Source organism: Malaclemys terrapin, chromosome 17 (genome assembly GCF_027887155.1).
Source record: "Malaclemys terrapin pileata isolate rMalTer1 chromosome 17, rMalTer1.hap1, whole genome shotgun sequence".
NCBI lineage: Eukaryota > Metazoa > Chordata > Testudines > Emydidae > Malaclemys > Malaclemys terrapin.
Window position 1 is genome coordinate 20,584,929 of NC_071521.1, and position 21,461 is coordinate 20,606,389.

Below are 21,461 nucleotides of genomic sequence, written 5' to 3' on the forward strand. Positions count from 1 at the left end.
AGCCACCTGTGTGCACTGACAAGCCCCCTGCCCCACATCACTCCACCTAGGCTGGGGGCTCCCCCCAAAGGGGTGTTGGTCTTAAGGCAGGTTCCAGTAGCAGCGAAGGCACAGCCAGGGGGCCTGTGACTGGGGCGAGCAGCTGCAGGCCAAGCCCGGCTGCCCCGGGGCCAAGCGCAGCGCCACCACTGCCTGCAAAGCCCAGCGGGACGCGGGGAGATCACGGGGAGCGCCCGGGCGCCACCTGGCCAGGCCCCAGCCCCGGGGCGCAGCGCGCACAGCCCGGCGCAGCCGCCCCGTCTCAGCCGGAGGAGGAGCCGTGGGCCGATCACCTGCGCCCCCTCCCGCAGCGTCCGGGCTCGTGGCCCGTCTCAGCCCCCGGGCAGCGCGCCAGGAAGGAGGAGGGAAGCCCCGCCTGCTAATGCCGCGGCCCCAGCTCCAGCCCCAGGCCGGCGGGCTCCAGTCCTGCGGGGACCGAGCACCATGGCCAGGAAGGTGATCGCGGTGCTGCTGTTGATTTGCTTCCTCGGCATCGTGGGCGTCCTGCTGCTGTGCCTGAAAACCAAGGACCTGCGGGAGCCGCCGGGCTTCAAGGTGAGCGGGGGCCACCGGCCACCCAGAGTGCGGAGAACACGGGGCGCCCCGGGAGCCGGGAGCCGGGGCAGAGCCGGGGGCGCCCGCAGCTCCAGACCTGCTGGCTCAGGGATGCCCGGTGCAGAGGAGCCGCCCTGTTCCCCCAGCCAAGTGAACTCCCTGGCAGACAGCGAGCCCCCGCGTAACGCGGAGCTGGGCGGTCGCTGCGAGCCCCCTTCCGTGCGAATGGTTTTATTTTCCCATTCAAAAAATACACGACTAGAAACCCGCAGCGGGTTTAGACGCAGTTCCCCGCTCTAGGAGTTTGATTTCTCCCGAGTTGGGCGCCCACTCTTGTGCTGAAGTCAGTGCGAACTGTGGACGTCCCGGGGCAGAGCCAGCCCCGTCTGAAAGAAAAACGGGCTGGGTTTTTTTTTCTTGCAGAAACATTTGATTTTTTTTCCCCTGCAAAAATTCAAAACCTGCACATTTTCAGCTGACACCCCTCCCCAAATTTGATCCACACCCCAAATCATCTGTTTTTTTTTTTGGCCAAAATCTTTTGAGTTTGGGGGTATTTGAGTTTTTCAATGAAAAATCTAAATTTTCCACAGAAAGCAGATCCTTTTTGTGGAAAACGTTTATTAGTCGAAACCCCAATTTTCCATCAAAAAGCAGGTTTCTTGGAAAACTTGTGACCCGCCCAAGACTGATTTCACAGATACGTTGCCTTTTCTGAAGGTTTGTTAGAGATCACTAAGATCAGTCGTTCCATAGAGGCAAGGGTAGCACATTGCCAGCCCTGTATTTTAGGACTAGTAATTTCCTAGTAATTATTACCCCTTTGACAACATTGTGGTTGTGTTTACCACTCCAGCCTCCCATCAGACATGTGCAAACATAATGGGCCAGATTCTCAGCTGGTGTAAATGAAGAGATTCTGATTTACGCCTGGCCCATATTCACTGTACTTGATGTAGTTTTGAATGACTTGTGTTTCCTGCAGTTGATTCCTCACTGGACCGTTGCTCTTTAACAAACTGATTTAATAGTGATCAATATTTTATTTTGTAGCTGGGGCTTTGCGGAACTTTTCCCGAGGTTTCCCCACTGTTAGTGGCTTTTGAGTTTCCGGGTGAGCACTGCTGTGGTTTTGGTGTCACTGGGGGGACACGTATTTGCTTCTCAGACCTGCTCCTACTTTCCTTGTGCACCTCCCAAAGCCAAAGGGAATTAGAGTGCCAAGGGAATGCAGGATCCGGTCTATGCCGGGTCATGCTTGTTCTCCGAAGGGCTCCACTTTCCTTGGGGCAGGATGATTAAAGCAGGGCTTTAGAAAAACAAAACGGAGAGTCAAGGCTTTGTGCTGTCCCTGGATGGAACAAGCGCATTCAGGATCCACTGGCAGTAGGAGGCACAGATGATAAACTCTCTTTGTTCCTCTGTTGCGTTATGATACCTGCAGGCCCCCCTTTCTTTTTCCCCTCCAGTTGTGCCTAGCAGGCAGGGTGCTCTGCCCAAAGGATGAAGGTGTAGGGGTGTTTGGTTTCTGGGGCTATGTTACTGGGATACAGAGCATTTCACCTTCATCCACAAGACTGTACAAGCTCTGTCTAGGCTGTGAGCTGGGGGTTGATTCCCTGCTGGTGTACACGAGCTTGAGTAGAAGCAGGGTAGCTGCTGTTGCTGGCACAGTGCATGCCCCCCGGTTTGAGGCAGGTTTGTACCGGGCACGGCTAAGCCATGCCTCTGCTGCCGCTAGTGTGCTCCCATGCTAGTTATACTCCCGCTAGCTCTCCGCACACTAGCACGGGCATGTGCACACGAGCAGGGGATCGCACCCCAGCTCATAGCAGAGATGTAGCCTAAGTCCTTAGGCTCCTGGGTCTCATTGGTAAAAGTGACCTAGGCACTTAGAGTCCTATCCTCAAAGATACTTAGACAGACACTGAACTCCCACTGACTTTCAGGGAGATGTCAACTCTTAAGGGTCAGATTTTCAAAGCAATTCAGGAGCCTAAAGATGCAGATAGGTGCCTAGTGGGAGTTGCAGAAGCACCTCTCGGTGCCGTGAGGTGCCTAAATAGCTTTGAAAATCTGGCCCAAAATTAGTTTTGAAAATGGCTCCTAAGTCACTTGGGTACTTCTGAAAACGTTACTCCACAACCAGAGTTGAGTCAGGGAACAGCTACAACACTGTTCAAAGCCGTAGTGTAGATGGGGCCTCGCTGGAACATCCCCTCTTTGCTACGGCTTCGAAGTGATCTATAACTGGATCCCCCGCTTGCTTATGGCTGGAGCATGGCTGGGGCCTAGGTCCCTGGCTGAAATCTAGGCGTGGCTGCTGGACACTTAAGGATCCCACAGTGGTTTGAAGGCCCCTGGGTGAAGTGAGTTGATGGCCCCAGTCCAGTTTCTCAGAGCACGTCTCCATGTCCCAAACACCCCCATTGCAACTGGCCCTGGGGAGCAGCCATTTCTTGAATCAGCACGAGCCATCCTCTCTCCTGCCCTAGCGTTGGCCCTCCCAGGTCGGGGTTGATGCACGTTGGCAGGGGAGATGGCACGGTGCTGCGCTCGCTGGGCCTGGTCTGTGGGGAAATGGAGCTTCTTCCAGAGGGCAGTGCGGGATCTCCAGCGCTTTCGGAGAGCAATGGGGCGCCCACCTGGGAAACCAGAGCCCTTCTGCAGCGCCCTTCGTGCAGATGCCCCTCATCACTCAGACATGCCACTTGGCACCCGTCAAATCTAATCTGCCTGGGGTTTTATACTGTGCCCAGCACTTAGTGTGTGTCTAGCTGTCTAGCCAAGGTACTTACCTGACTTATCTGAGCAGCTCTCGCTCTTCAGTGCTTTCATGCTCAGAGCAGCCTGGGATGGCTGGGTAGTGCTCTTACCCCCATTTTACTGGTGGGCACCTGAGGCCCAGAGCGACTACGTGACTTTTGCCAGGTTCTGTCTACACTGCAGCTGGAGATGTGATTCCCAGCTCAGGTAGACCCGATCAGAGCAGTGCGGTCACGGCAGCAGGAGAGGCTAGCTACCCCAAGTGCACTCCCAGCCAAGACCCTCACTGTGTGATCAGGGCGGCCGCCCAGCCCGCAGCTCGCGGTATCACAGATGCGCTGCTATTTTTAGCACGCTAGTGCGCGTACGTCTACCTGAGCTGGAAATCCCACCTCCAGCTGCAGTGTGGACATCCCCACAGAGAGTGCCGCAGAGCAGGGCATCTCCATGTCTCCGTCTGGTATCCTAACGGGAGCGTGTTACAGAGAGAGCGTAACTATTCATTGGCTGGTTTTAACCCCCCGCTTTCTCCCACCTCTTCCCCAAGGCAGTCGTGATTACGATTCCCCTCCCAGTGCCCCAGTTACTTGGGGCCTGACCCTGCCTTTCTTGCACACTCGGCTCTCAGTGAAGTTGGCAGCAGTTCAGAGTGCACAGATAATGCAGGATCGGGCCCCTGGTGTTTGCTACTTTCCCACAAGAAGCGCTGAGTGATGCCATGGCTGGAGAGCCCTGCCCTCAGGAGGGTAGTAGGTAAGTACACACGGCTAGAGAGATGGAAAAGAAATGAAGAAACTCCCTGAATCAGACTCACTGCTAGATAAAACCTTCCCCAAGTCTTCTGTGAGGGCTAATCAGCTGGGCAATAAAAACTGTGTATGGGATATTCTGGGAGCTTTAACAAAGTCAACGGGCCTGATTCTGATCTCACTTACCCCCGTGTAAGTTGGAAAGGACTGAAGTTAGATAGGTCCGAGGGGGGAATTGGGCCCTGCTGACCTGGCTTGCACCACCTCAGGGAAGCCTTAAAGTGTGACATTCAGCAAATGCTGACCGCCAGGTCTGTCCTTCGCTTCCAGTAATCTCCCCTTCCTAGGAAAGGTGGGGGGAAGGGGAGTGAACAAGCATGGTCCCGTTCTCCCTGCCCTAGAGAGGAGAAGAAACGTTGGAAGAGAACCTGCCCACTCCCCCTACCCCCAGCCGGAGGCTCTCTTCAGCAGGTGGACACAGAGGCGCATGGAACAAAATTATGTTCCTATAAGAAATGTTTCTTAGTGCTCCTTGCCGGCCTACTGCAAAGAGGAAAGACGGTAAATACGGGAACTGGAGCCCTGCAATTATCCAGCCTGTTAAAGTGGGTGGTAACTCCTGGGATATTCCTGCTGACGTGCTCGCCCAGTTTTACAAGGCATGAGCCCTGCCTCCCGGAGGCCACAGTAGCAGGCTGCATTAACTAAGTAAGGCTCAGCTGCACCCTCCTTTACTCAGGTGTAGCTCCCATTGACTGTGAGGGGAGTTTCATGTGCATGAGTGACACCAGAGTGGAGTCCTTAAGGGTACGTTTACACTGCAATAGAAGACCCACTGCAGCCAGGGCTGGCCCAGGTCAGCTGACCGGGGCTCGCAGCTGTAGATGTTCAGGCTTGGGCTGGTGCCTGGGATCTGAGATTCCCCCCACATCAAGGAGCCCAGACTCCAGCCCAGGCCTGAGTGGCTGACCGGGCGCTGAGACTGGGTTTTTATCGCAGGGGAGGCTACTGTGAGTCGAGGCTTTTCTCCACGAGGCCACACGCATGGGTCTGAACCTACCTTCTAAACTGGGGCTCTGCCCTGCTGAATTCAGCCAGGAGTGCTGCATCAGGCCCGGGCTCTGTTGCCAGTTGGCATCAAGCAGTTTCCCTGACCGGTGCAGAGAGGGATAATTTGCTGTGAGAACCGTATTGCAAAACCTGGCGGTTGCCTCCCTGGGCAGGACGGGTGCAGTGAGTCCATTGCACCGTCCTCTGGATAAAGAGCATCCTCGCTGGGATCGCACCAGCGCCAATCCTGCCCCAACTCAGCTCCGTGGCTGCAGGGCCAGGGCTCTCTGCCAGAGACTGCCTGACTCACACTAGCATACTGTGATTTCCCAGCAGATTCTCCTCTCTAGCCTGCCCCCTCAAGGCGGCTTTTGAAACCTTTAAAGCTGCCGGGCAGGAGCAGTTGGCAAATGGCGAACCTGAGCCATCAGCCTGGCTCCAGTCTCCAGGCCGGACGTTCTGTGTGTCGCTGCCTTTGCCCGTTACTGCTGGGCCCTTGTTAGTGTCGGCCCAGTTGAATTTACCAGCAGATTGGGAGAGTTCTCAGCAGTTATGGGATTAAAGTGCAGGTCCAATGGGAATTACATAAACGTCCAGCTCTGTTGCCTTCCAGCCTGAAATTTTGCTTGCAATTCAGCTGCTACAAATAGTAACCCTAAAAATACCCCAAAGTGGGTTTATTTCCCTATCCAAGGGCCTGATCCGATGAGGTGCTGAGCACCCTGGATTCTCTTGGGTGGGTGGTGGCTGCCCGTTTCCTAGAAGAACTGAGGTCTAATTGCCCCAGGCCATCTCCTTTTTAAATTTTTTCTCCACTAGAATTCTGTAGGTCTCTCCAAGCAGCCTTATACAAAACCAGTCCAGCTAGTTCTCTCTTCGCTCTTCGAGTGACCCCGTGATCAAGGAGCAGGGAGGAGCATGCATGGATTTCCAGAGGGGACTCTAGCAGGGTGCGGGGGCGGCTCTTTCTGGCCAAGAGGCAGGGTCTCCATCAGTGGAGGTGAGGAGGCGTGGGAGCCACGCTCTGGGATGGGAGGGTGGCTCCCTGTGCGAAGGCTGAGTTATGCCGAGAAGTGGAAGAGCCCGAGAGAGAATCAGCCTGGGGAAACGGCTCTGCCCTTGCTCTCGCTGCCTGGCTAGATCCTGCGCCCCTGGGAGGCGAAGGCGCAGGATTGGGCCCAGCATTTGGCACGAGGGACCATATGTCTCATCATCCCAACTCCACTTTGGGCAACGTTGGGGGGTGGGGTGGGGAAGAGAGCTGCATGTGGCAGGGAGCCCAGAGCTGAACTTTGCGGCAATCCGGCAGGCAGTGCCAATGTTCAGCTTACCTTGCTCAGCCAATGCTCTGGCTGCTGGCCAGGGAAGCACTAAGAGATAGCGAGAATGCCGGGAAACTCAGCCTAACCTGTTGAAATCCTCCACATCTGTTCCTTTTCGAGCAGCCGGGCCTGGCTGGCGCTGGGAAACGTGCTGTTCTCTGGGTCCTGTGTCTGCAGTGACAATATCAAGCCATCCGCGGGGACGTTAGCCTCACTTTCCTGGCCTCTGTGTCAAGCAGCGTTTTCCCTTTGCCTTGAGAGTTCACCCTGCATGTTACCGGCTGCTTCAGAGGCTGCAGTGCGTCCACTAGCTTCTTCAGCTCCTTGACCACGCCTCGGGGGCTGTGTCCCTCAGCCTCCCCCATCACCATGCTGCAGTGGGAATCGGCCGTGCTCCCCAAACCTCAGCGCTCTGAACCCCTGCTGCCCTTTCCCAGGAGCAGTGCTTGGGTCCTGCCCGCAGAAATTGTGGTTCCTTCCGTGCCCGTGTTAGCGCAGCATCTGCCACCTCTCCAGTGCGGTTAGTGAGAGAAGCTGCAACAACAGGCCCTGCCTCTCTCCGGGCTTTCCTCACTGCTGCTCCGTGACGCGCTGGCATGGTGCTAAGGAGAGCTGTGCCCAAATGCGGCACTGGGTCAGTGATGGGGAGAAGCAAGGGTTGGGCCCCTTCCTCCAAGGAAATCTGTTCCTGTCTGCACCCTCCAGCTGCTGCCTGGTGCCTTCTACCTGCCCTTTGGGGAGGGGAAGGGAAGCTGGCAGCCAGTTGGCGAAGGCTGATGTCTCCACTGGGACAGCTGAGCTGGGCTAGTCCAGGAGGCTGCTAAGTGACACAGGAGAAGCTCTGAAATGTCCCGTGTGTCATGCAGAAACCTTGCTGTGGTTGAGTATTCCAGTGCTGTGTGTGCACAGCCCCAGGGCTGGTCTATACTGGGATCCTACATTGGCACAGCTACGTCGCTCCGAGAGGTGCATTTTTCACACCCCTGAGCGATGCAGTTCAACTGACCGAACTCCCCATGTACACAGCGCTTGGTCGACGGGAGAATTCTCCTATCGAGCTAGCTACTGCCCCTCCGGGAGGTGGATTCCTGTGCTGACGGCAGAACCCCTCCTGTGCCATCATAGTGTTTTAAGTGTAGACACAGCCATACCCTCAGTCTACAGCTTACATTTGTGGGTGGGAGTGTGGTCTAGTGGTTAGAATACAGCACTGGGAGGCAGGACGCCCCTATGCTGCCAGCATGTGGCTTTGAATAAAGACACTGCCCCACTCTGTACCTCAATTTCCCACTGTGTAGTGGAGGTACTGGTGCTCTGTGAGAGTGCTTTGAGATTGTCCTTATGTAGCACCTTCATCTGACAGAGTGTTGTCGATGGAGGGCATTGTAACATTGTCATTTACAAGGGGCTGGCAGCAGGGCAGAGGCCGGACTGTGGGTTGCTTAGGGTGGGGGTGGAGGTATGTGGGCTGCAAATGGCAGGAGGGAGATAGCTGAGGTTGTGAAAGGGGAACTGACGATTGGAGCATAGATTGGGTATCAAATGGGGGAGCTGCTTATCTCCTTGCCTTTTATGACTTGCCTTGCAGTCAGGAAACCTTGATACAAAGTGAAAGGCGTGTGTGAGAGATTGTCAGTGATGCATTTGCAGCACAGGGTTGCTTGACAGTCCGAGTAGCAGATGCTACCCCTGCACCTGTGCTGGGTGTGTGCGTGTGCAGAGTAAGGCAGCAATAAATTAAGGGAAGAGTCAGAAAAGGAGTGTCCCATCCTGTCATTGCTAAAGAACAACTGAGGCTGGTGTTCAGTGGCTAGACAGATCTCTGCTCTTTGACATCATGGAAAGCTATTGTTGTTATGGTAATGCCACAGATGCTGATCAGAATCAGGGTGCCATTGTGCTAGGTGCTGTACATACACAAGGCTCCTGCCCCAAACACTTTACAATCTAAGAAGACACAATCAGAGGAAAGGAGGCAGGCAGGGCTATAACATACAATCCCGGAGATCGGGATGGCCAGTAAGTTCCAGTTATAATTTTCCATACTTTTGGGGGCAACCACAGAAACATCTGGTGGAATAACACAAGGGAGCCATGCTGAGAATCAGGGTATGTCTACACTTGCAATTAAAAGCCTGCAGCTGGCCCGTGCCGGCTGACTCAGGCTAAGGGGCTGTTTAATTGCAGTGTAGAAGTTCAGGCTCAGGCTGGTTCCTGGACTCAAACGTCTAGGCTGCAATTAAATACCTTCTTAGCCCCAGGCAGCGGGCACAGGCCAGCCGCGGCTGTCTAATTGCAGTGTAGACGCACCCTCAGTAGCCACGTAGGCGTTCGAATAGAGTTTCTTTTCCACAAGGCTCACTCTTAATCCTGCACTGTTGCAAATGGCAAGTTAAACTTTCTGCACTCTTTTGAAGGCGTGCTGTAATTAGACATTCCTAATTAATGGCAGTGGTAAGCAATCATCCCAGATCCAGTTGCTTTATGCTAATTCAAAGGAACAGTAGCTCACGCAAAATGAAAAAGCCAGGACGGACTTAGGGCATGCCTACACTTGCCATTTCAAGCGGAAAAAGTCCCTTTTTTGCGCAAAAACCGTGGAAGCGTCGACACTTGCCAATGACTTTTTGCGGTGAAACTCAGAAAACCACTCCCCCGAGAGACGTACAGCTCTTACCGGTGATGCTTTTGCAGTGATGTGCAAGTGAAGACACCTTCTTCCTGTTTACAGCGTGTTTAGCCTCCGCAGGATATCCCACAGTGACCACTCTGGCCAGCAGCCAGGTAAACAGGCGCCCACCCCTCCCCTGCAAAGCCCCAGGAACTTTGAAACTCCCCTTCCTGTTTTCTTGGCAAGTGCTCACTTATCTGGCCAGGTGACAATACCTGCTCCAGGGAGCAAACGATCCCCTGCTTGGAGCAATGCTGAGCTGCGGGAGCTGATCAGTGTTTGGGGAGAGGAGGCTGTGCAGGGACCCAGGATGCCCCGCGATCACCCCCCCTCCCCCTTCCCACAAGACCTATCGTCAAAATGGAGAGAGCTGCACTGTGGGATAACTGCCTCCGTGCGCTGCTCTCATCGGGGATGGAAGTGCTGCACACTTGAACAGTCTCTGATGCCTGTGGAAGTAAGTGAGAACACAAACCAGTGCTTTTTTTTCACCGGTTCACTATCACTGGTGAAACAGACAGCCCAAAAACTCTGCAAGTGTAGACACAGCCTTAGGGAGGGATTTCCCAGGGCTCAGCAGCACCCAACCTGCACCAAGCACTCTGAGCTCTTTTGGAAATCTGATCTCAGCAGTGTGGGGGGGCTTTGTGCTCCTCTAAACACCTGGCCATTACGGAACTTCCCTTGAACAATAGAACTGATCCCTCCCACAGCCAGAACCCATCAGTCACAATAGCCTATCCACATACCTACCATATCCCCACCCCATCAATCTTCCTGGTCCTCACATCTCCATGAGAACAGATGGGTCCCTGGGCGGTTAACAGCCCCAGGTCCTGGCAGACCAAAGGGGGAGTGAGCCCCAAAAGCAGAGTCCTTCACAAAAAACATCTGGTGAATTTCAATGAAAAAGAACCAGTGTTTGGCTCAAGTGAGTCCTTAATAAGACTGGCAGGGCAGGGCAAAGCAGGAATCTGCATTGGAATGACTGTCAGCTCTTTGGAGCAGGGACTGCCTTGCTCCCTCTTTGATCTTCAAAGACCCAGTGCTCAGACCAAGACATTGGAGAGGCTTCTTGTTGAGGCACTTTTTGCAGATGACTGTGCCGTGATGACCCATAGACAAGACGACCTTCAGGTCATCGCTGATAGATTTTCTGAAGCCTCCCAGCTCTTTGACTTCACCATCGGCCGTGGGAAGACCGAGGTCTTGTTCCAACCAGCACCTCATTCCAATGCCACAGTGCCAGTCATCTTCATCCAAGGCACACAGCTGAAAAATGTGTATCATTCAAGTATTTGGCCACCACCATCTCAAGTGATGGTTCCCTTGATCAGGAAATCTCCAGAATTCGTAAAGACAGCCAGGTCCTTGGCCAACTTCAAACAAAAGTTCTTAACCAACACAACATCTCTCTCTCCACCAAACTGAAGATCTACAGTGCAGTGGTTCTAACATCTCTCCTGTATGGATCTGAGATGTGGACTCTTTATTGACGTCACATTAAACAGAGTGAGCAATTTCACCTGCACTCCCTCCCCTCAATAATGAGCATTCGCTGGCAGGACAGAGTGACCGATATTAAGGTCCTTGAGAGAGCAAACACAACCAACATTGAGGAAATGTTACTGAGAGCACAACTTAGGTGGACCAGGCATGTCCTCAGAATGGAAGACGCCGTCTCCCAAAACAGATCTTGTATGGGGAGCTGAGTCAGGGCAAAGGAAAGAAGGGTCATCTGTGAAAGCACTTTGAAGATCATCTGAAGAGGAGTCTCCAGAGGGCTGGCGTCAATCCTAAAGAACCAGAACAAATGGCTCAGAACAGGACTCGCTGGCTGTCTGACGAGATCAGCGTGTGACAAGTTTGAGGGGATCGATGAAATCGTGTCCAGGCTGCCCGTGAAAGGCGCCACAGAGCTGCATCATCAAACATGATAGATACAAACTTCCCATGCCCTCGGTGCGGCCGACCCTGTGCTTCAGGGTGCGGACTGTGGAGTCCTATACGTAGCCGTAAATGAGAATTGCGACACTATCGTCAGCGATGGACTCCCAATATATATTGGGAGCACTGTGGGGTCCTGGGCTGTGACGAGGGCTCCTAAGTGATAAATGGTGTTTGGGTTTGTGTGGTTAGACAGTTGGCAACCTAGTCGGGACTGAGCCCACTGCTCTTGGAGTCCCCCTGGTGCAGGGGGCAGGAGAGGGCATGGCCAAGGCATTCCCCTGCCCCACCTATTCCCCAGTGGTGTGAGGCCTACAGGGGCCATTGTCATCCGGGTGCGAGTTGGGCAGAGCTCAGGGATTGTGTCAGGGGCTGACCCGGCCCCATGCCCAGAGTTCTCCCCCCGCTCACGTTTCACCCTGACTCCCGCTCTTCCTCACCCCATTTCCCCTTTGCGAGTGACCTCGAATGCAGGCATGGACAGTTCAAGCCCTGGTAGAACAGTACCCTGGCTGGCCTTTGTTGTCGCTGGCTCCTTGGCCCCCTGCAGACACATCCTGAGAGCGACTCTCCACCCATCCCCTCCTGTTGGCCTTGTGCTGCCATCTCCTGCTCAATGCCCTACTGGGGACTCGGCGCAGCATCGCTGGAAGCAGAGCGTCAGCACATTAAGGCCCTGTGTACGCACAACAGCCACCCCAGGTGTCTGCACCACCCGCACTGAGATCTTGGTGGGCTGGGCCCCCTACGATGGTCTCACCCCAATGTGGTCGGGAAGTCACGAGCGTTGCTAGGCTATTGAAAAGTACCCAGCCCCCAACTCCAAGCAAGCTACCCTGGAAAGGTGTGTGGGTGCATCGTGGTCCTCTTCTATGGGACCTCAGCATCAGCGTCGGCATGGTTAAACCGTGGTGCAAGAGAGGAAGGTGGGGGAGGGAAATCTTTGAGCTGATGTGTTTGTGAACTGGCCTCAGAGCTGGGCCCGCTGACACACACACACACACACACACACACACAGGGAATCAAAGGGACAATGTTGCAGCAGAAAGTGGCTTATTAAAGAAAAACTAGGTCAGGGCTTAACCTGATTTGAATTCTGTCTTCGTATTTCCACTGGAGGCATAACACTCTCCCGCCAGCTGACGGAGCATTCAGGGCAAACTGGTAGAAGAGCTTGTGTACGTGTGGACTTAGCCCTGGGAAAGGCGCAGCACCCCAGGAGGTGCAGAGCAGGTGAAGTGTGGACAGCAGCCATGCATGTCTCCTCCATGCCAGGTTGCCCCAACAGCGCCGTGGCAGGAGAGTTCATTCTCCATGCCCCTCGGCTGTGAGTTTGCTGTGTGGTATGGGCCCGCGTCCAACCTTGGGCCTGGAGCGAGACGTGGAGCTTGTCCAGAGTTAAACAATGCCCTGGGTCTTAGTGTCTGAAACACTAAACATCAAACTGGAAGGCCTCCCATTGTCGCCGTGCCCCGGAGTGACACAAAGGCCTGGTGAGGGGTGGGGATCTGACCAGAGCTTCCTCAGAGCTCCCTTCTGTTGGAGCTGAAACTGATCAGAGCTTTTGCCCCTTCCAGAGGAAAGTGGAAATCTCCTGTCTTCAGCTGAGCTCCAACAAAGACCCTGCTGACGGGGAGGACGGTGAAGGTGGAGGGGACAGACTTCAGGGTGGAGAGAGGAAACTAGATTACGTGTGAGCCTCTCAGTGGCGGTGGTATAGGTGCTGGAACTAGGGGGGCTGCCACACCCCCTGGCTTGAATTAGTTTCCATCATACGCAGGGTTTACAGTTTGGTTCGATGGCTCTCAGCTCCCCCACTGTACAAATTGTTCCAGCACCGCTGGCTGGTGGTGATGGTTTTATTCGGTGCTGAGGTGCTCTGGTGGTGATCACAGTATAAGTGCTTAGACAGCTCCGTTCTGAAGAACCTCAAGTGTCAACCTGCCACCCATGGCAGCCCCCCATAGCCTGGTGGGGGTCAGCTCGGGAGTGTGGATACGTGGGGTCAGGGATGCAAGCCTGTCGCTCAAATGTCCCTCTTGTCTAGGGACATCACCCACGTTTAATCCCCAAATTCCCAGTGTCCTGCATCAGTTTGGTGCCCCTTCTCATCAGTTATTGACCATTGTTCACGTCAGAAGTGAAGAATTCATCATTCGTAAGGCCAGACGGGACCCGTACGAAACCTCCAGGGCCCAGACTGTCGCCCCGTGACACCCGCATTGACCCGAACTGCAGTGTAACTCTGAGCTAGACGGTCAGGCTTCATTTCAAGGAGAATGTCCCATGTTGCATGGTTAATTACCATTCCTGTTTAAAAGTCTGGCTCTCAATGCCAGTTTGCTTGACTTTAGTCCTGCCAGGGAGGTCACAGAGGACTGGTTACCCGCCGGAAGGAATCCCGCGGCATTTTTAAGTTTTCTGCCCAAATAATGTTTGTGCATCCCTCATTTGGGGTCACACGCTGCACCCCACATTTGGGTCTGCACGGGCTGAGAGACAGGTGCCTGATTTCTCTCTAAGTGACCCACACTGGGTATCTAGGCACTTAATCTGCTCTGATCTCCAGGGCAGGCGGAGATGGGGGCAGCCATTAGATGGTCTGTGTGCCCCCGACATGTACACAATTGGGGGAGCAGAACTCCAACTTAAAACACGTCTGTGCAACTGTGAGAGGCTGGGGGGCTGGCCCGGGGGCAGCAGACGTTGTTGGTGCCTGTTCTGCCAACGTCTGATGGGAAAGGCCATCACCGAGCACTGGCAAATGGGGCTCCATAAAGCTCTTTCCTGCTGTACCCAGTGGCTCAAAAGCGAAGGCTCCATCCTACAAGATCCGCAGTTGGCCTCACTGGGGGTGGAAGTAGACGAATGTGACTAGTGTGCTCCTCTTGAGTGCCAAGGTGACAGGTTCAAATCCCGCTTAGGTCACAAGTTGAGTTTGGTGAGCTCAGAGCCCCCAGTGGGTATCTGTCCTTTATTAACTGTCTCTCCCCAGGCAAAGGTGTCCTTGGTGATGCTGGGTTCTTGTAAACCCAGCCACTTCGTGGGAGAGGAATGACTCAGCATAGGCCAGCAAAGAGTTAACAGAACCCCAGCTACCGGAAGCACCTTTGAATGCCCCAATATGGAAGTTGCTGAGTGGAAAACCAAGACGCTGGCCCTGGTTTTGACGAAGGTTAAATTTAGCTCTGCTGGATCTGTCAGTTGATTTCATTTCCTCTCTCTCTGCAAGAAGTCGAGTAACCTCCGATTGTTTGCTCATCGGTGACACGCTTCAGAGCGTGCAGCGTAATTCCGCAAAGCCGTCTCCTGGCTGGGATCCCGACCTTCACTCTCAGGACAGATTTCCTTGTGGTCCTTCTGAGACCCAGGAATTGGGCTGAAGGATGCCTGGTCTAGGAGTCCTCTAGAGTCCTCCGTATTAGGCCCAGCCTTGTTGGGTTTGTGTGTGAATCTGCCCTGCAGGCTCCGTTACCTATGACTGGGACGTGCTGCTGGCAGGACATTGGGAAGCAGGAATCCCAGCCTGGATGTCTTCCTCCTTCAGCCTTGTCATTATGTTTCTTGCCACCACCCCAGCTCCCGCAAAGAATCAATCCCGAGTGAATGGGAGGGAGCCCTGTGCACGGGATGGAGCGTCAGGAAACCTGGGGTCTAGACCTGGCTCTGCCAAAACTCGCAAGTCATTTCCCTTCTCCGTGCCTCAGTTTCCCCCCTTGGAATGTGGGGACAACACATGCCTGCTTCAGAGAGGCACTGGGCAGGTTAATGTTCATAGTGCCCCATAGCTCGATAAAGAACTCCAGCAATGCATGCAGGCAAGTCAGACCTCATTATTAAACCCCTCCCCACGGCTCTGCCTTGGCCTCTCGCTCTTGCTGTGACACCCTGACAGTCTGGTTCTAGGCCTCTGAGAGGAGACTCTTGGGCCATTAGTTAGTGTCTTAGAATGGGGCATCCTAACTAGGACTCACTCATGACCTCACCACGTCTCCAGAGCAGAAAGCCTAATGCACTAACCCACTGCACCCCTCTAACTGCCCGGCAGGGGCCCTATTCATCAATCCAGTTGGGTACAGTTTGTCAGCAGGGACAGAGATCTGTACCTATTTGGTTTGTTTCCCTCTCCAGAGGGCTCTTTCTGTAGCTGGACCCCAAACCTGGCAGCTGCCCTCCAGATCTGTGTGTTTATCTTTACTATGCCCATTCCCCTCAGTACATGCCCGTCTCCGTTAGGGTTACCGTCTCCATCCCTGGGGTGGGTTATGGCTGGAAGCAAATAGGTGGGTTTAAGCCTCAGCTTAGCTCATTCTACAGCTGGGCACTTTCACCTGAAAGCATCCCACCTTTGATTCTCGTGAGCATCACCCAAAACTCTGCACCCCGGAGGATGCAGCTGTCTCAGAGGGTCATAGATAGGAGTGGCGCTATAGGGTGTGGCTGGGTCCCGCTCTACCAAGGGAGCTGACAATCAAGGCCCAGGCCTTGCAGTGGGACCAGTGGCGGGTGCCGGGCATTGTTGGTATGCCAAGCTGGCAGTTGGGGAACACAGCTCGCCTTGCACAGAAGGCAGCGTGGCTGTAACTGCCTGACATTCAGTGATTACCGGCCTGAATCCTAGTGGCACAAGAGTTAAGGGGAACGCTCCTGGTTACGTCGGTCCTGTCCTACTGTCCCATCTCCATTGCAGATGTGCTATGTGGGCGCCATGTTGCTCTTGATGTCCTCTCCTGCTGTATTATAATCCCAGTTTGATCTTGCCTGTTTGCCTGGATGCAAACTATGTTCTGCATGGTGTATTTTACAAAGCAGACATGGGGACAGCGCCTTGGCTAGCAGAACTTGGAATAGCTCCACCGACAGAGCCATTCCATGCCAAGCTGCACCAGCTGAGGGTCTGGCTCATGGCCATTAGAGACCCAGGTGTGGTGCTGGTGACAGCTGGTCAGAAAACTTTCAGTACATAATAATGGCCGTACTGGGTCAGACTAAAGGTCCATCTAGCCCAGTATCCTGTCTTCCGACAGTGGCCAATGCCAGGTGCCCCAGAGGGAATGAACAGAACAGGGAATCATCAAATGATCCATCCCCTGTCGCCCATTTCCAGCTTCTGGCGTCATCCTGCCCATCCTGGCTAATAGCCATGGATGGACCTATCCTCCATGAACTTATCTAGTTCTTTTTTGAACCCTGTTATAGTCTTGGCCTTCACAACATCCTCTGGCAAAGAGTTCCACAGGTTGACTGTGCGTTGTGTGAAGAAATACTTCCTTTTGTTTGTTTTAAACCTGCGGCCTATTCATTTCAGTAGAGCTAGAGTCTGCTGGATTATAAACTCCCTGGGACTGGGACTGGGACTGGTTTAAACATTCTTGAGCATATTGTTGCTTAAATAATCTCACAAGTGGCCTTACTGTGCCTAGCCCATGTATAATATTCTGCATTGCTCCTTCTATACCTTCCCCTCCCCCCTCATGCTACCTTCATCCTGCCGCACTTCCCACACCCTGCTCACCTAGACGCTTCGGCCCACAGGCCAGTGACGAGTCCCTGCCGTGAAGTGTCACAATGTGTCAGCTACCGACCAGGTCACGCTACCCATCCTCCTCTATCCAGCATGAAGGCCGGTTCCTAAGGATGGAGACCCTAGGCAGGTGGCGTTGATCTGTGTTTTAAGGCTGGGTGGCCGGCTGAAGGGAGAGAGGAGCGCTCCTTCCACATCTTCACACGCTAAGCACCATTCTCCTCCCCTGCCCTGTGCGATGAGTGGAGAGGCAGGTTCTGGGCTGCTGGCTGATGTGAGCTCTACAGAGGGAATGGCTGGGAAATGGAGAGATCCTAGGGGCACTGTTTACGGCAGGACTGGGCTATGCGTCTGCTCTGTAGCTCCAGGGAAGCAGAGGCTGGGATTTCATCTATTAATATCAGCTGTGCTGGCATTGTGGTTCGTTCTTGTGCATCTGTCTCCAGTCGAGGCTCGGTCCTGGGGCAGGTTGGGAGGGGAGGCTAAGGCAGTGAAGCCCCTTTGAGTAGCTCACACAGGGTGTACTTTACCCCAGCTCTGACTCACCTCAGCTGGGCCGACGGCCGTGCTCTTTGATCCCTGCGCTGTGGGTTTTATCTTAGTCCTCAGAGTTCTGCAAGGGGTGGTCTTGCACTGGCTGGGGGTGGAGATAGTGCAGGCAGGAGCTGGCTGGCTTCCCTGCACACTTGTCAGTGCATCCCAGCACAGACCCGGGGCACCCCTGGCTACTGCACCCCGAGGACTCACACACATCTTTCCTGACCTGTGCTGTGGCTCTCGCTAACCGGTCCTCATTTCTCTCCCACCTCCACTCCCCGCGCTCTCTGCATTCTCTGCTGCCCTCTCCTTTGTCTCACTTCTTTCTTCACCCCAGGTGCTGCTCCTCAGACTTTCCCGTCCCCACGGCCCATCTTCTGGCTGCTTCACCAGCTTTTCCCACAGCTTTGCTTCTCTCTCCCCTCCGGTCCCCGCCACCCTCACACTGCTCTGCCTGATGGCGTGGCCGGGCCCATGCCAGCCCCGTGAGTGCTCTGACACTAGTGCTGGTGCAGGTTCGTATGTTGCATGACAAAAGCAATCAAGAGAACCAGGTAAATACTGGAGTTTTCAGTTTGCTGGTAATTCTGAAAAATTGCTAATAGACCTCTACCCCGATATAACGCGACCCGATATAACACGAATTCTGATATTACGCAGTAAAGCATTGCTCCGGGGGGGCGGGGCTGCGCACTCCGGCAGATCAAAGCAAGTTCGATATAACGCGGTTTCACCTATAATGCGGTCCGATTTTTTTTTGGCTCCCGAGGACAGCGTTCTATCGAGGTAGAGATATGTATATACATTTAGTTAGTTAGTTAGTTAGTTCTTGTTGAACAAAGCTCTTCACCCTCCCACAGTGTGAACGTTTCATTGCGAGTGTGAGCATTTTAAACATTTTTAAAAATAAAACAGAAGGAAATATCAAAAAAAAAGCAAAATGTTTTGAACATGTAAAAATGAAACATTTCGATTTTTTTCCAGTCTTTTTCGGGTTGTGTTTTTTACTGAAGGAATTTGGCGAAACTGACACGAATTCTTGGGAGTGTCAATATAGTGGAAACTGCATTTTTTTTTTTCATTTCCCACTGAAAAAAAGGTTTTGGCTGAAAAATTTCACCCAGCTCTCCTGATTGACAGCCTTCTCTAGCCTGTCCCACCCCCATCTCTACACATGCCCTTCTGACTCATCGCCTGTCTGTTTGCGGTTTTCTCTGTAGCTGTCTCAGAAGCGCTGAGCATTGTTCTTGTAAAATAACCCCATTTCAGGTTTGCTTGTAAAACATCAAAGCCCCAGGTGGAGAGATACAAACAGGGCACTAGTGGGAAAGGGCGTTGGGACCGAGGAAACCTATTCTGTGAAGTGCCTCACGTTTATCTGAATGGAAACTGGCACCTGTCTAGGACAGACCTGCAAAGACTGTCTAATCTCACAGTGGCTTTGGTGAGGCATCAAACCAGCGACTGCCACCCTGTAGTTGAGGTCTCACCAATCAGACATCCTGACCTGGCAGTTCTACTCTGGCCTAAATTCTCTAGTCTTTAGTGGAGCAAATCTTCTGTAGATTTAAAGGAGAGATTTGCATGATTAAGGACCATGGAATTTGGCTCTAGGTAAAGATTGCTCCTATTCACTCAATTGACTTACTCCCCCTGTATATTCAGAGCTAGATCCGGGGACTTTGCTGGCTAAAGTAAGTTTCCGCTGCATTTTGCTCCTGTTTTCCCACGGAGGGGAGCATAGCAGGGAGCTGGATTCTGCTAGCTCACACATCGTTAAACAATGATCTGTGTTATGACTGCAGAATCTTTGATTTAGGAGAAGGGCAGTTGGGAGTCCGCTGACTAATCCTCTCACCCCCATCCTACTTAGTGTGTGTGCATGCGTACAACTTCCTGAATCGCTACTTAAAGCCACAATAACGTTGTATCCTTCTTTAGCACCTTTTAGCCAAGGAGTGAACGAGCACCCAGTGTACGTTTGTGAATGTACCTCACCCCCATGCAGGTTTGGGTCTGCTACAGGGTGTACCAGGCCTTAAGGGAACAACAGGGGAAGTCTCTCAGGTCAGAAGCACCCTGCCCTTATGTCTCCCTCCATATGCCTTGTAAAAGTGGTAGCCCAGCAGCTGAGCGGCTGCTCCCAGGGAAGCGTTTGTAGTGAGTCCAGATCCAAGATGGTCCAGTGGCTGGGAGTTCCACTGGACTACCTTGTTTTAAATGGTTTATGTCACAGGCGGGGTTGACACTCTTCATGAGTCCACCTGGATTGTCCCAGTGGCACCTCCTAGTGCTTGTGAGATGCTTGCAGGTCCCAGGCCCACAATCGCTTTCAGCCCTCAGAATATCCCAGGGTGGGATAAGAGCACAAAACCTCCCTATGTGCAGTCGTGGTGTTGCACAGCGACGGGCCAATGCCGCGCCGTGACCTGGTGGCACTTTGTGGTCACACAAATAGGAGACACGGAAAAAAACCTGACAACCCTGAGGTGGTCCTTGCATCAACACAGCAGTGAAGCAGACCTGGCCAGCCCTGCTCCTTACATGAAAAAGTCCTGTCCCGGGGCATTGCTGGGCATGTGGGCCTCATGCATCACAGACTCACAACAGGTCTCCTGTGAAGCCAATGGCCTATGGGGGTGGGAGGAACCAGATGATTTTGACATCTATATTTTGAAATCAGTTTCTCAACTGAGAGTAATTTTGGCAATGCAGAACACTGCCTCATTGTCTGGAGTGGCCCAGATGTAAACACCGAGAGTGCCCATCAAGTGATCACAGATGGCTCACTCCAGTCATTCAGCAACCTCGGAGTCCGAGTTCCCAGCACTTGTAACACACGGTTCCCATAGTTCCAAGGGAGCAGGGCTAGTGGGGTTGATCCAAGGCAGGGCATTCCCCATACTCTGCGTGGAGCCCATACCCATACAGGCCTGCCATGCTCTCCCCTCACCACCCAGCCTAGCTCTTAGTTAAATGAACCCTTTAGCTGTGCAAGTTGATGTCGTAAGGGGGAGACTTCCTGCTCAGCTTCCTGTGTCAGTGGAGGTAAGAATGGCCTCACAGTGAAGCAATGGGCCAGGGAATCATCAAATGATCCATCCCCTATTGCCCTTTGCCAGCTTCTGGCAAACAGAGGCTAGGGACACCATTCCTGTCCATCCTGGCTAATAGCCATTGATGGATCTATCCTCCATGAACTTATCTAGTTCTTTTTTGAACCCTGTTATAGTCTTGGCCTTCACAACATCCTCTGGCAATGAGTTCCACAGGTTGACTGTGCGTGGTGTGAAGAAATACTTCCTTTTGTTCGTTTTAAACCTGCTGCCTATTCATTTCATTTGGTGACCCCTAGTTCTTATAAGTAAATAAGTAAATAAGGGAGCAAATAACACTCCCTTATTACTTTCTCCACACCAGTCGTGATTTTATAGACCTCTATCAAATCCCCCCTTAATTGTCTCTTTTCCAAGCTGAAAAGTCCCAGTCTTATTAATCTCTCTTCATATGGCAGCCATTCCATACCCCAATCATTTTTGTTGCCTTTTTCTGAACCTTTTTCAATTCCAATAGATCTTTTTTGAGGCAGGACGACCAAATCTGCACGCAGGATTCAAGATGTGGGAGTACCAGATGTGGTCTCCCCATCTCAAAAAAAGCTATATTGGAATTGGAAACGGTACAGAAAAGGGCAACAAAACGCATGTCCTGTCTGGTGATTTTACTGACTGAGCCAAGCTCTGATTGCTGTTTACTTCTGTCAGCCTGGGGAGCCAACACGACGAGGGGAGCATGAGCTGGAGTCTGTCCTGGCTTGTGCGTCATCAGCAGAATTTCTCTACGTTCTGAGGCCTGGGTTCTGCATTGCCCTCTGCCTTGTGCAGTCACTGGCTCCAGCGCCCGGTGGGGCCGAGCCATAGTATTTTTGCTGTGGAGAATGAGGCTCTGGACGCAGATCTTTATCGCTGCTAGTGCACGAGCCCGGAAGAACCCAGCCCGAGTCTCCAGCGCGGGCGCAGTTTGCAGGCGTTTCGATAGAAAACACGCACCTTGCAATTTATAAACTGATCCGACTTGACCTGGAATCAATGTGAGCAAATGAACCCGGAGTAAAGTCAGGCTTTGAAGGGCAAGGGGATGGTGTTATCTCATGCCACTTTGCAAACAGCCCCTGGGAAGGAGTTCAGGAGGGCCATTCCCATTGTGCCGACAGGGCAGGTGGGGCACAGGGTGGCTCAGGGCCACAGCAAAGCGAGTGGCTGGCAGTACCGGGAATAGAACCCAGGAGTCCATGACAGCAA

At 53.2% G+C, this 21,461-nt stretch overlaps 1 protein-coding gene across 1 annotated transcript in view; it reads left to right on the forward strand.

The window, feature by feature from the left end:
* The first annotated feature begins 347 nt into the window (after positions 1-347).
* ENTPD2 (ectonucleoside triphosphate diphosphohydrolase 2) overlaps positions 348-21,461 on the forward strand; it is a 48,267-nt gene continuing 27,153 nt past the window's right edge. The window contains exon 1 of the mRNA XM_054007715.1: positions 348-594. Within this exon, the coding sequence (XP_053863690.1) occupies positions 484-594 (111 nt within the window). The 5' untranslated portion in view covers positions 348-483. The remainder of the gene's footprint in view (positions 595-21,461) is intronic.